Below are 14,033 nucleotides of genomic sequence, written 5' to 3'. Positions count from 1 at the left end.
AACAATTATGGTTATGTAGTTAATGACTTTCAAACAAATTTTCTAGCTAGCGTAATGGGTGATATATAGAAGCAGCATTGTTTCGCAAAGAAGCATTATTATTTTTGCTTAAGTAAAAATATTCATGTTATCATTCTGGCTAGCTATAAATTATATATATATAGACACACAAAATCTTTATAAATCCCTTAGATTATTTCTTATCTAAATAAATGTCACAATTCAGTATTATAAAACAGAATTAAGCATGTTACATGTATCGTAATATCATTTACTGGACTAATAAAAATATACATGTTCCTTTTCCAAAGTGGATTCAGTGTAATTATATACCAACACTCACTAATGCTTAATAAGGAAACTCCCGACGCACACTATTGTCTACCATCTGTGGAAGCAGAGAAACAACCTCATCCACAACAATATCTCTTTACCGACTGCAACTGTGTTCTATAGCATTGATAAAGAGCTAAAGAACATAATCTCAGCGAGGAGACACAAGAAAAGATTTGACTCTCTCATGATCATGGGCTGAGATAAGATTGAATCTTTATAGTTAAAATGTGATCCATCTTGTTTTTTTATTTTTTTTTATCAAGATGACTTAGACCTTAAGCTTTTGCTCTTGTAAGAACTTCTTATTCATATTTACATTTTAGCAAAAAAAAACACTAATGCTTATGTAGTCGTTGATCTCTTCTTTTTGGAAAAAGGGCCAATGTTCCACCATCTTAACGTTCCCGCATGGGTCACAAGCCCTCGTTATTGAGCTCTACAAATGAAAATGTAATTGATGAATACTTTGGTAAATTTATTTTTTATTCTATATGAAATCTTAATGTTTTAGAAAAGAAAAAAAAAGCTCTTCAAATTTTAATGTGGTAAGGAATTGCACTTTTGTTTCATGAGAAGTACATCGGCAATATCAGCTTTGCGGGTGTGGTCGTACGATTGAACTTAGAAAAAGATAACTTCCGAATTCAAAATTTGCCATTTAAATTTATCCATTTGCGTGGTAAATATTATGGATATTTGTTGTTTTCAAAAAAAAAAAAATTATGGATATCTAACTTCAATGTAGAGTAACCGGGCTTGTTATCGCCGGTTAACCGGCCTCATGAGATTAGTTAGTTATCTGAGTTCGGAAACCCCAGTTTATAAAAAAATTACATCGGCAATGTTACAACAAGGCTCCAATCATCGTTGCATCACTAGACGATGGACATAATGCTCTTTGTTATTGTTTATTTTACAAGAAACTTTCCTGATTTTTCTCTTTAAATGCTGGCACGTGTTGCTACAGTCACATTAAACCCTTAAACTTTGGGGATTAAAATATGAAACCCTAGCTAAGTTTGTTTTGATATTTAAACCCTAAGTTAACCTACCAATTATTTAAATAATAGCGTATAAAATAAGATACGATCTAAAGCTTGTCTACATCCAAAAGACGACCGGAGTCGTTGACTTGTTCTATATACCAATATTAATCTTCTGGAAACTATAGGAAACACCGTAGGAACTCACAAACTGATTCTAGAAACAAACAAACAAATTTCGAGCTATAACAGTGAATAATATATTACCCTTATTCGACTGACTAATTATTTATTATAAACTAAATTCTGGGTTGACATATAATAGTGACATTGTAAATATAGCTTTCTCATTAATTTTTTCGTTATGTTGATAGTATTAAAGTACATTCTAAAGACTTTTATTAATTCGGAAGGAAATTATCATTTTACTTAAGTACTCTATATTTTTATTTTACCACAAATATGAAGGCTCTAACTGGTGACCATTAAATTAGGAATATAAATGAGTAGGAAAGGAATAAATAGGAATAAAATCAATGGAATTAAAAGGAATATTTATTACTTTTGTTCCATATCAATTTTGATAAAGAATATTTTTGTTCTATGGTTCCTTAAAATTTAAGGAATGACAAGGAATCAGACGGAACAAAAATTCCCTATAAATGGTGTAATTTTTAAGGAATGAGTGGAAATTGATCATTCCCCTTGGTTCCTTATGTCACCAGTTAGAGCCGAAGAGTTTTTAGTACCCTTCTCGATCATAGTGTTAATTAGGTTATTGTGGTAAATCCATGTTTTAACCTTAGTAAAGGTCTTGTTTTAATGGGAAACTAACATTTTTATTAGTTTAATGTTATATGTAAGGTTGTCCAATTCCGTAAAACAACCGATCTGAAATATAGAAATGGTTTAGATTTGCAATACTGGGTGGATATTATTTATAAAACCTCAAGATATATAAATATGGTTTACTATATGAACCGATCAAACCGAAAATCTCGAAGGAAAATAAATAAATAAAATATAGTAGTATAGTTATATGTAAACTATATAATACAATTGGTCGTGTATATATGTATATTATTGATATGATTTTGATATTTAAAATATTATTTCAATAATTTATTAATTTATTTTGAGGTAGCTAGAAGTTGTTTTAATTTATTTTCTTCATCAAATAAAATAAAATATATTTTTGTTGACATATAGTTTGCGCTAAATTCAGTTATTCAATAATACTATGAATTACTAACTTTTTCTTTTAATTTTAAGATATTATAATAATAAATAAATTTTATTTTCACTTATTATTTATAATAGTTAGGTAAACAGAAAAATATATTTAAAAACTAGAAGTACTGAAAATATATTCATATTTTAATAATCATATAAACTAACATTTCCATAATATTATAAAATATATGTAATTATAATTTTTTGGTATAAAATCGAATAAAACAGAGACTAAAAGATATATTAATTGAATCAAACCAAAATTAAAATACATCGTTTGAATATGGTAGTCAATTCTTATAAAACAAAATGCCAAAAAAAAAACTAAAAAACAAATCAAATCGAACCAAAACCCAAATTGTACACTCCTAGGCTCCTAGCTATATGTAAAAGAAATTCGATAACATGGGCATTTCCAAGCTAGTACAGTCATATAAATTAATGGATACTAAGAAGTACTAAATAAGTAGGTCTCTATGTCGCATATAGTCAAAGTAAAGTTAATACATGAACCCCGAAGATGAGTGAATAAAAAAGGTATGGGCGACGCATCCCAAGGGACGTGGTGGTTACGGGATTTCGACAGAAAAACAAAATTGGGTTTTGGTGAAAAAATCTAAATCCATAACATATTACTAATTTTTTTTGTATTCATTTCATAAGCTCAATGCACGTTAGAATAGATAATAAATTTAGAAGTTCGATGCACACAGGCCACAGCCACGACGTGCTTCGTAACATTCCTCTTGTTTCTTGTCGATCTTTTTTTTTCTTGTCGATCTAAATTCATCAAAACATGTAGTAATTTTTGTCTGTCGATGTAAAAGCCTAATGGCCCTAATCTGTCAGGTAGTTTAGGTTTTATTAACTTTTTGTGAACTAAAAACGTTGTTACCTAATATAGTTGTCTTCTGACAAAGTTAGAAAACGCGTTAATTACTATGATGTGTACTATAAAATTTGGATAAAATCAAAAGTAATCGGAAAATATTACCACAATTGAAATGTTTATTTGGTGCTGTGTACTGTGAGTGAAGATTACCGTATTAATAATGACTTAATGAGTGTAGTGAGTCGGAAGTGTGCTGTAAACAATTAAGGGAGACACTTTTAGGAGCTATATTTATTTCTCAAGTTGGTTTAAATTTAGAGTGCATTTCCGTAAACTTCACTGTAGAGATGTTAAAATGGAAAAACCCACCCCATTTAAACCCACCCCATTTAAAGTCCACCCCATTTAAATTATTCATTATAAAAATAAGTCTATTAGGTACCTATTTAAACTTATTTAAACTCATTTAAACTATTATAGATTTAACTTTTAATTATTTTAATTTATACTCTCTTAACAAAATTAAACAAAATAAATAAAAAAATTTTAACTGATTTTTATTCTATAAACGGAAATCAAATTGTCCTGTAAAATCGTAAAATCATGTATTTCCGATAAAACCACAATATCGAATTTTCCGTAAAAACCGTAAAAATCAAGTTTTTTCGTCAAAACCATAATTCGAGTTTTTTACCAAAACTCAAAATCAAATTTTCCCGTCAAAACCGTAAAAATCGAGTTTCCCGCCAAAACGTAAAATCGAGTTTTCCCGTCAAAGATAGAAAATCCAGTTTTTTCGCCAAAAACTGTAACTGATATGCAATGCACCATTTAGACCAATAGTTAGAACATCGCTCGTATACAAACTATTTTTTCTTTTTTTTGTGCTTGGGGTAGTGACGCGGCAAATGAGGTATACAAACTCTTGGTCACAAGATGTCGTCCAAGTAAATCGTAATTTAATGTCAAAACACTTTGCGCAGTACTTTTCAATTTGGTTATATCCTCCCAATTTTGTATTAGTAGCGAAAAAATGAATTAAAATTATCATCACAATATTCTTTTCTTATTTTATTTTGTTTAGTATCATATTTTCTTAATTATTTACTTATCAAAGATTATATTTCATTTTAAATCAATATTACTTCATGCAAAAAAAGTCAGATACTTATGTAGCGAACTACTGGATTCATGCATTTTGTATTCAGAAAATCTATTTGATAAACTAAATAACCGTCTTTTACTATTTATCTGATAATAAAATTACAAGCAATATCGGAATATATATTTATAAAAATATAGGAATATTAGTTTCTGTCTGTCCTTTTAATTTGTCTTCTTTCGGTGCCACTTCTTTATCTCACCATAAAGCATTTATCAGAACCACACGGTCTTGAATGTCTAAAGTGAAATATATTCATATACACACACAAACTCATACATGAACGTGATATAACATATCTATGTATAATTGCCAAAAATCCGCCGATCCTCCGTAAAAAATAAAATGTACTCGAAAATGATTTAGAGCTCAATGGTTTAACAAAATACTTAGAACATATTCATCATAGTTTTGTTTTCATAATCTGAAGCAAATTTCTAGGGATGTATCTTTTATTTCGTGTTTCAAAATATATTACATTTATTTAGATTTTTTTAATAAGCATAAGCAAACGTCAAAACAAATATTTGGCTTCAATTGGTAGCATTTTTTAATTGTGGAATCAAGAAAAAAAAATTAAGCTGCAGAAAAATAATTAAGTTGTGAATTTTTTCGAAATCTGCTGAATAAAAATTATGGAATGATTTTCTAAACAATTGGATAAATTTTATGGAATGGCGGAATATAAATTATTTTAAAATAATATTAAAATTTAGTACATTATTTAACATACAAAAAATAATAACTATGAGTCTGTACTAGTCGATGACAAAAAAATAATAACTATAACTAAATATTATTACAATAAAATACCAATTAAATTTAATCCAAAGTTTTATTTTATCTTAATTATTTATCTCATTCTAAATACATTAATAATAATATAGTAAGATATACATTAAAGTGAAATTATAGATTAATATTATTTATTCCTTAATTATTTATAATTAACTAATATTTAGTTAACTTTTTAAAATATTATTTTCATATAATTAAACCATATGAAAAAGTTGATTCTACAAATAATCTACTAAAACTTCACTTTTTAACTTAATGAGAATTCTTTTGTATTTTTTTCAGCGAACACGCAAAATCTGCATTTTTACGTTCTATGTTCTATTCCACAATTTTTTTTGATTAGTAGTTTTCTTTTTGCGTTTTCGCGTTGTTAAAGTCTCTCCATTGTACTACTATATTTTCTACTCTAAAATGGAGTAACTCCAAAATGGAGTAGTGTTTTGCTCCCACGTACTACTCTATTTTCTACTCTAAAATTGAATATTTTCAATATTTTATGTTTTATATTTATTTTAAAGTTAGTAATATCACCTTTCATTTATACTATTTGCAAAACAGTCCATTTCACTTTGTAACATTTCTATTAAATACAATATTAACCACAATTAAATTTTATTATATAATTAAAATTACTCAACAATGTTTAAAAAGGAAACATTTAATACACTAAAAATTAAATTACATTGTTTAAACACAATAATACATCAACTTAAATTATTCATTAGAATTATTATAATTATTCACTACAGATTTTTTATGTTTTATATTATATATTTTGTTGCGTAAAATATTTCATTAGATAACTGTTTATATAACTAATAAATATTAACAGTAAATTTTATAATATATATATTAAAATAAAATTATTATACTTATTTATAATAATATTTTATTAAAAACGAAAATATTTAAATGTGAAAGATTATTTTATAAATAAAAAAGTTTAATTCTATTTTAGAATAATAAGTTGGTTTACTCCATAGTTAGAGTAATCATGTTTATTACTCTATTTTGGAATGAATTTTGAAATGCAATTAAAAATAATTTTACTGTAAAATGGAGTTTGGAGATGTTCTTAGGGCATCTCCAACCCAACTTTATTTTTAACTCCAAAATGGAGTAAAAGTGATTATGGAGTAACATATGCTCCAACCCAACTCCATATCTCACTCCATTTTGAAGTTTACTCCATTTATGGAGTAATCTATTTTTTGTTTGTTCATGACTCCATTATGGAGTGAAAAATAGAGTAGGATTGAAGCAATTTTACTCTATATTCACTTTTACTCCATTTTAAAGGAAAAAATGGAGTTTTACATTGGAGATGCTCTTAGACGTCCGCCATTCCAAGCCAGTTTGAAACCGTGTATAGTAAGCGGGAGAGAGATGGAAGAAGGAGGCTGACTTTGGAGAGAAGAGAGTAAATGCATTTTGCTGTCCATGTTGACTCTTCGAAAGCAAAGCCAAAGCCAGCCCCTTCATTACTGTTGGCTTTATTCCATTAATTTATTAATTACTTACTAATTGACTCATCTTTTCGCCTCTCTCTCATCTTAGTCATTTTTTCTATAAATATAACCAACATCTCTCTCCACTTCTTCAGACAAAATCAAACCTATTTGGACTTTCCTTGTCTTAATCCTCAAAATTTCTTAAAGATTTATAGGAAAAACCTCAAAGATTACGGATTAGTTCTATAATCTTATCAAAATCCTTATTAAAAAGTCGAATTTCTTGCCCTAAACTTTACATCTTCACATTGAAAGACGCAAAATGGGAAGACCACCTTGTTGTGAAAAGACTGGAGTGAAGAAAGGGCCATGGACACCAGAGGAAGACATCATCTTAGTTTCTTACATCCAAGAACACGGTCCTGGAAACTGGAGATCTGTCCCCACTAACACAGGTTTGTCTTTGTACTTTCTTGATAACAAACTAGCTTGTTAAATTAAACTTTTAATCTTTACTTTTAGTTAAACTTTTTCCTGGTTGGTATGATCATTAATATGAGTGAAGTAAATAGCCTCGTTATTTCGTCGACTCTCTTGTCCACACATCTCTAATTACCATTTTATCCATTGTCCTTGAGTTATTTGGGTTAATCTTTGTTAATTTGGTGTTTTAGGTCTGAGGAGATGTAGCAAGAGCTGCAGATTGAGATGGACTAATTATCTTCGACCCGGTATTAAACGTGGTAATTTCACTGATCATGAAGAAAAGATGATTGTTCATCTCCAAGCCCTTTTAGGCAACAGGTATAGATACATGCAAATGATCTTTATTTTGTCAAAGAATACCTTTCTTTTGTATATATATATGTACATAATAAGATCTAAATATATTTTTTTCTTTGCGTTTAGATGGGCAGCCATTGCATCATACCTTCCAGAAAGGACAGACAATGATATAAAGAACTATTGGAACACTCACTTGAAGAAGAAGCTCAAGAAGATCAATGAATCTGGTGAAGAAGATAATGATGTCTTCTCTTCATCAAAGACTATTTCACAAAAGCAACATCAAAGCTCAAACAAAGGTCAATGGGAGAGAAGACTTCAGACTGATATCAACATGGCAAAGCAAGCTCTTTCTGAGGCTTTGTCTTTAGACAAAAAGCCATCATCAACACTTTCTCCATCATCATCATCACCAGTAATAATACCACAAAACATCACTAGCTTCTCATCAGTTTTACTTGAAAGTTGTCATGATCCATCCTCTTTTTCTTCCTCTACCTCAACAATTACCACCACTACTAATCTATACCCATCAGGCGTATATGCGTCAAGTGCTGAGAACATCGCTCGGTTGCTTCAAGATTTCATGAAAGACACACCAAAACCACTAACTTTGACATCCTCATCACCGGTTTCAGAGACCGGACCACTTGCTTCAGCAGCTTCCGAAGAAGGTGGAGAAGGCTTTGAACAATCTTTCTTTAGCTTCAATTCCATGGAAGAAACTAAAAATCTGACTCATGAGACAAACTTCTTCCATGACCAAGAGAGCAAACCGGCAATAACAATGGACCATGATTTTGGTTTGATTTCACAGGGATCTCTATCTTTGTTGGAGAAATGGCTATTTGACGAAAACATGGTCGGTATGTCGTTAGAAGGACAAGAAGCGATTTTCTTGAACTAAATCAGGTGGATTATTTTCTAAAATCGAGGGCTTAATTAGTTAAGAGTTATAACAAGTAATATAGAGTTATAACCTATAATATATGTGCTTATTATTGCATTAGGGTTTTAGAGTCTTTAGTAGCTTTTTAGCTCTACAATACTCTTTTTCCCTTTTGGTGATGTAATCTATTTTTCTTATAAGTTGTATGTTTCAGAAAGGGTGTATCATCTTTATTTAAGTATGTGTAATGTGTTTGTACTCTGTGTCTCATATGGCCATATGAGTTATATACAAATGTCTTTTTCAACTGAAAATTGAAAAACCATCTATTTTGTGCAAGAAAATACATCTATAAGACTCACTTTCTATCTTCAACGTGAGATTATGTTTTCGAACCAGAAATATATATATGAAATTGTGTGTTTGCCAGTTTGATGAGCTGTTAAAAAAAGGAGTTTTCTGAGGTTGATTTATCTGGATTAAATATCACTACATAATATTCTCTCTCTATCAATATAAGTGGTGTTTTAGGATTTTTATTTTGTTTCAGAATAAGTGAAATTCACACTAATCTAGATAAATTTAATTTTCATTTGAAATCTCTAGCCAATTACAAAATAGTATATCTTTTTTTAATTGATTGAACTAGTATTATTTAATGTTATTTTTATATAACCAAGACAAATCACATAAAATTTTGTGATTTCTTAATCTTTGTGAAAAAACTTTAGAACTCATTTATAATGATACAAATAGAGTAATAAAAAACTAATTAAAAGAATAAAAACATGTTATCAATTTTGTCCTTTCAAACCAATCATAATCTCTGAGGACAAAATTTCATTAAATGGAAACAGAAAGAGTCCACCTACTGGAGTTATTCAATCATTATTTATACATTTAATTATTTTTATTACGTATTATGATATTATCCTTGTACTAAAGATGTGATAATGTTGATTTGCAACTGACATAAATATTATTCATTTCACGTAAAATAGGCGAGGTTTCAAAAATGATTCTTATTAGGTTTTGTATTAAATAAACTGTAAAACAATTGATAAAATATCACAAATTCGAGCTGGAAACCTTTATAAAGACTTAAGAAATATTAGAGAGGTTTTAAAACAGGCGAGGCTTCAAAAATAATTCTTTTTAGGTTTTATATTAAACAAACTGTAAAATAATTGATAAAAATATCACAAATTTGAGCTGGAAACATTAACAAAGACAAGAATATTAGAGAGGTTCTTTTTTGAGAAAGGGCATGGAATATTAGAGAGGTTGTATGAAGATTTGATAAACGTTTTTTTATTTCTCTTTTAAATAACAGTATGACTAAAAGTTTGGGAAATAAACAAAAAGGCACATTGGGATATTTTTATATTCAAATATATAGTCAAGCAACCAAAGCATTTTTTATAAATAATTTAAATTATACTAAACTATTAATGACATCATTGTGTTACTATACAGTTATAAACTTTGTAATCCATACAAATACACTATGCGTACAATAACTATAGGAGGCAAAATCTGGCGGTGGAACGTGGAAGGAACATTGGAAAAATACGAATAAATAACACCAAATATGTTAAAAAGAAGAGAAAATAGTATTAAATGCTAACATGTGAAGGGCTTGACTTGCGCCTGTGAAACACAGTGAGCAAGCTGGTTCTGACTTGTGAACAGTGTTCTTTTGCCACCGAAGACTCGCTTTCGATTATAATTAATTTCACACTCTCTCCACTTTAAAGTTGAAACATAATCGTTGACTTCTCCGTCTTACTAATCTCGGACGTTGACTCGGTTGATTAAGACCGGACTAGTTGTTCAATCACCCTTTTGGTAGTATAAATCAAAAAGCTTTGGGATAAAAGCTGGAGTTTATCCAGGATATGGGTAGATTTGAGGTTGGCTGCAGTGTCTAATAACTTGCTTGCATGTGGCGTTTGACTCTTTCTCCTCTCATGGGATCGACATGGTAACTTGGTAAGTGGACCCCGTAATAGAAGTAGACTTTTAAAAACCGCTCCATCATATTGGGCCTATTAAAGGGCCCACTCAGATGATATCAAGACAAGATGGGGATATGGGCATCGCCGCATGGCCCATCATTATTATATTTAATACTAGTTATAGTATTTGTTAAATGTATGTATTTGAATAAAACTCATTACATTTATTAAAAAAAAAGTCAAAAATGTTCGTTTCTACACAAGGTGGTCTTGATTTCCAATTCCGCAAAAGAAAATTTATTAAATAATTATGAAACTGACGGACGAATAATTTAATATACAATCTTCAAGTATGTGCAAGTAAAACCGGTCAAACATAGATCTTCATAAAATTGTTTGGATAGTACAGCTAGACATAAATATTCATAAGATGTAAGTAAAACTATCAGTTATAGAGCCTTTCCTCAATACAAATCAAAGTTAAAAGGAAAAAAATAGTGAAAAAAACGTGTAGTGACTATACTAATATTTACTACAAATATTCAGAGTGTTTATGCAAACATCAAACATTCACTGAAAGCAACATGGCTGGATTAAATGTAATAGTGACTGCATCGATCATACGCATCACAAACAAAAATAGATTTTCATGGAGGATCAAGGGATGAATTATACTTCATAATTATAAGAGAGGCTCTTATCAAAGGAGAATTAAATCTAGACTAAGTTACGTCATACATATAATATAAGCTAAAACACACACACGCAACAATATAGTAATGTATAAACAACAACCTAAGGTACGTATTACATCTTCTATACGTTGGTAAAGCAGAAAAGCCTAGCTCTACTTAATGGGATGCTTATAGAGATTATAACCATATAGATGGCTATTGTATATATGCCTGTAATTTTCATAATAATATCAAGAAATACTAAGAAAGAAATTAAAAGCATATACATACAATTATTGGTGTGAACAATCTTTTATTTTCTCGTCTGTAATAACATAGACACAGAAACTTCCTGTATTTTATTTTTAATCTCAGTTTCTTCAAGAATATAATCATCATTACTGTGAAGATTCAGGTTGGTGTTGTTGTGGACTCGGTACCAGCTCAGGTGCTACAGCATAGTGCAACCCTCCTCTGCGTTGGACTCCACCTCCACCACCGCTGTGTAACATAAACGCAACTTCTGCAGCGGCCAAAGCGGCTGCTTCCTGATCATATTCACAAACAACAAAACATAAGCTTTTTAGACTTATGTGTGTGTGCGTGTGTTATTTTTACCTGTCGTTGTCTACGGCGTTGTAATATACTGATGGCCCAAGCCATGATGTAACAGGGAAGGAGAAAACCAGCAGCACGTAGCATGAAAAGCTGTAGAGACAAAAGCATAAGCGTTATGACAAGAGACGATGCAAAGGACAGTGAGTAAGAGATGTTGCTTACAAAGAAGAAAGCTGATGGATCATCATCTTCTTGGTCGTCCGAGTTGTTGTTTGAAAGGTTCATAGCGTGTCGTAACAACAAAAGTGCCAAACTGTCACATTTTAAACTTTCAGTAAGTTTCCATTTCCAACAAAAAAAATGTTATAAAACAGAACATAAACGTGGGGCTTACGATAAGAGCAGCGGAGCGAAGAAACGCAGCTCCACTAGAGTTGGTATCAGCGTACTCATCATAGTCCGCATCAAAGAAGTGGCGTTCAGCAGCCGCCATTGCCAAAATGCGCGGGTCGTTCAGGTCTAAGGGCACACCATTAGCCCAATCTTCACTGCATAGCACAAACGTTTTCTTGGATTGAAATGTAACTTTGCTATATGAAAGCACAAGTGACATGGATTAAGAAAACGTTACCCAATATCGATAACGGTATCATCAGGAGGAGGAGGAGGAGGTGGAGCTGTGTAGCCAGGTTGATGAGACTATTGTTAATCATCATCAAGGCACAATATATAAAACAAGATCTTAGTAATTGCAATGAAAATGATTATAAATGTAAATGACTATATACAGTGTTCTAAGAATCGGTCTAGACGCCCCTATGATCAGTAATTTGATATAAAACGTCTAGCGATTTCTTGCACACTAATTATATATATATACCTTGTGACATATTTCACGGATGGTATCGCCTTTCTCATTACACCAACGCTGAACACACTTCCTATGAGCATACTAGACGACACAATAGAAAAAAAAAACAACAACTCAGTTTTCAGAGAGAATATACAGACAAAAAAAAAACAGAAGAAGACTTGACCTTCAAGCTGCCGCTGCAAGAACACGGAGACTCGAGGTTCTTAACAGAATCCTCCTCTTGGCAAATACGGCATTCAACTGATTGTTGGATAAGCGGCTCCTCCTCTTCATCGCTTTCTTCCTTATCATCTAGGTTTAGTAGTGGTGGTGTCTTGAGCTCTGGAACTTTCTCCAGAAGATTGATTGGATCCTTTATCTGAATTAAGGTAATCAGATGTAACGAGACGGTCGGTACATGAACTCAGATGATCAGACATCTCTCTCAATTGCTGCCAAAAAAAAAAGAAAAAAACGTTGACCTGTTTTTTTTTAATTTTAAAAAACTCCAATTATGATAAATGTTCAGGATTCAAATCTCAACGAAAGAGAGAGCGGGGAAAAGTGCCTATTCCAAACCGAACAAATGATCAGTGCCAAATACGATCTGAACTTAATTAAAATTTTAAAAATCTACCCGAACTTCTTAAAATGTGCATAAATCTACATTGACTCTAACAGAAGTTAGTCAACCGTTAACAAGATAAAACGACGTCGTTTTGATATACGGTGAAAAGTGCTAATTTCGACCCAAACAATTTTGGTGGTGCCAGATACGACCCGAACACATGGTCGGTGCCAAATACGACCTGGACTCAATTATAATTAAATAAAATTATCTGAACATTTTAAAATGTGCATAAATCTACATTAACTCTAACATAAGTTAGTCAATTGTTAACAAGATAAAACGACGTTGTTGATATATATATATATATATATATAGTATATTATATATATATATTATATATATATATTATTCCAGGACTTAAACAATGGTGTGGTACTTTTTTAAAGAGGTACATTAACAATTAGACAAAAAGTAACTTTTTGAAATAATAACATATATAAAAATTATATAAACTATTATTTTTTCTTCTTCGTATTTAATTTTAAACTTTGGTGATAATTTTTTCTGATTTATATAAATACATAACATGTTTTTACTTATCATATCTTTACTAAAATTATATCTTACTAAATATAAATAAATAAATATTTATAATTACACAATCTTAGATATACTTAAAATTTTAAAGTTATTTATAAAAATTATTTTATAGATTATTTTTATTTTTTTAAACTTAAGTGGATTTCTTTCAAAGTTAATATTATATATTTTGAAATTTTGTTCAAAAATGTTAAGAGGCTTTTTACCTTTCTTTCACTAAGATATCTTGTTCAAAATATTAGACATATTACAATAAATAAAATATATAAAAACAATCACCAAAGTTTTAAATTGGATAAGATGAAGAAAATATTAGTTTATATAATTTAAATGTCTAATTATATTTCAA

General features: G+C 30.1%; 1 protein-coding gene and 1 pseudogene across 1 annotated transcript; one reads left to right on the top strand and one right to left on the bottom strand.

Moving 5' to 3' along the window:
• The first annotated feature begins 6,921 nt into the window (after nucleotides 1-6,921).
• Nucleotides 6,922-8,687, top strand: LOC130502625 (transcription factor MYB96-like). Its single transcript, XM_056997372.1, has 3 exons — nucleotides 6,922-7,250; nucleotides 7,470-7,599; nucleotides 7,705-8,687. Exons 1-3 carry the CDS (start codon nucleotides 7,118-7,120, stop codon nucleotides 8,486-8,488), a joined length of 1,047 nt encoding a protein of 348 aa, XP_056853352.1. The 5' UTR covers nucleotides 6,922-7,117; the 3' UTR covers nucleotides 8,489-8,687.
• A 2,711-nt stretch (nucleotides 8,688-11,398) lies between these two features.
• On the bottom strand, nucleotides 11,399-12,957 carry LOC108838568 (uncharacterized; annotated as a pseudogene).
• Between the last annotated feature and the right edge of the window lie 1,076 nt (nucleotides 12,958-14,033).

This window comes from Raphanus sativus, unplaced genomic scaffold, assembly GCF_000801105.2.
Source record: "Raphanus sativus cultivar WK10039 unplaced genomic scaffold, ASM80110v3 Scaffold0612, whole genome shotgun sequence".
Lineage (NCBI taxonomy): Eukaryota > Viridiplantae > Streptophyta > Magnoliopsida > Brassicales > Brassicaceae > Raphanus > Raphanus sativus.
This window is presented reverse-complemented; position numbering and strand designations above follow the sequence as displayed.

Bases quoted from the DNA above. Each gene is read 5' to 3' on its own strand.
- LOC130502625 (XM_056997372.1), top strand. From the start codon at position 7,118: ATGGGAAGACCACCTTGTTGTGAAAAGACTGGAGTGAAGAAAGGGCCA. The intron at 7,251-7,469 runs GTTTGTCTTTGT...TTGGTGTTTTAG, and splicing joins ATCTGTCCCCACTAACACAG to GTCTGAGGAGATGTAGCAAG. The intron at 7,600-7,704 runs GTATAGATACAT...CTTTGCGTTTAG, and splicing joins CAAGCCCTTTTAGGCAACAG to ATGGGCAGCCATTGCATCAT.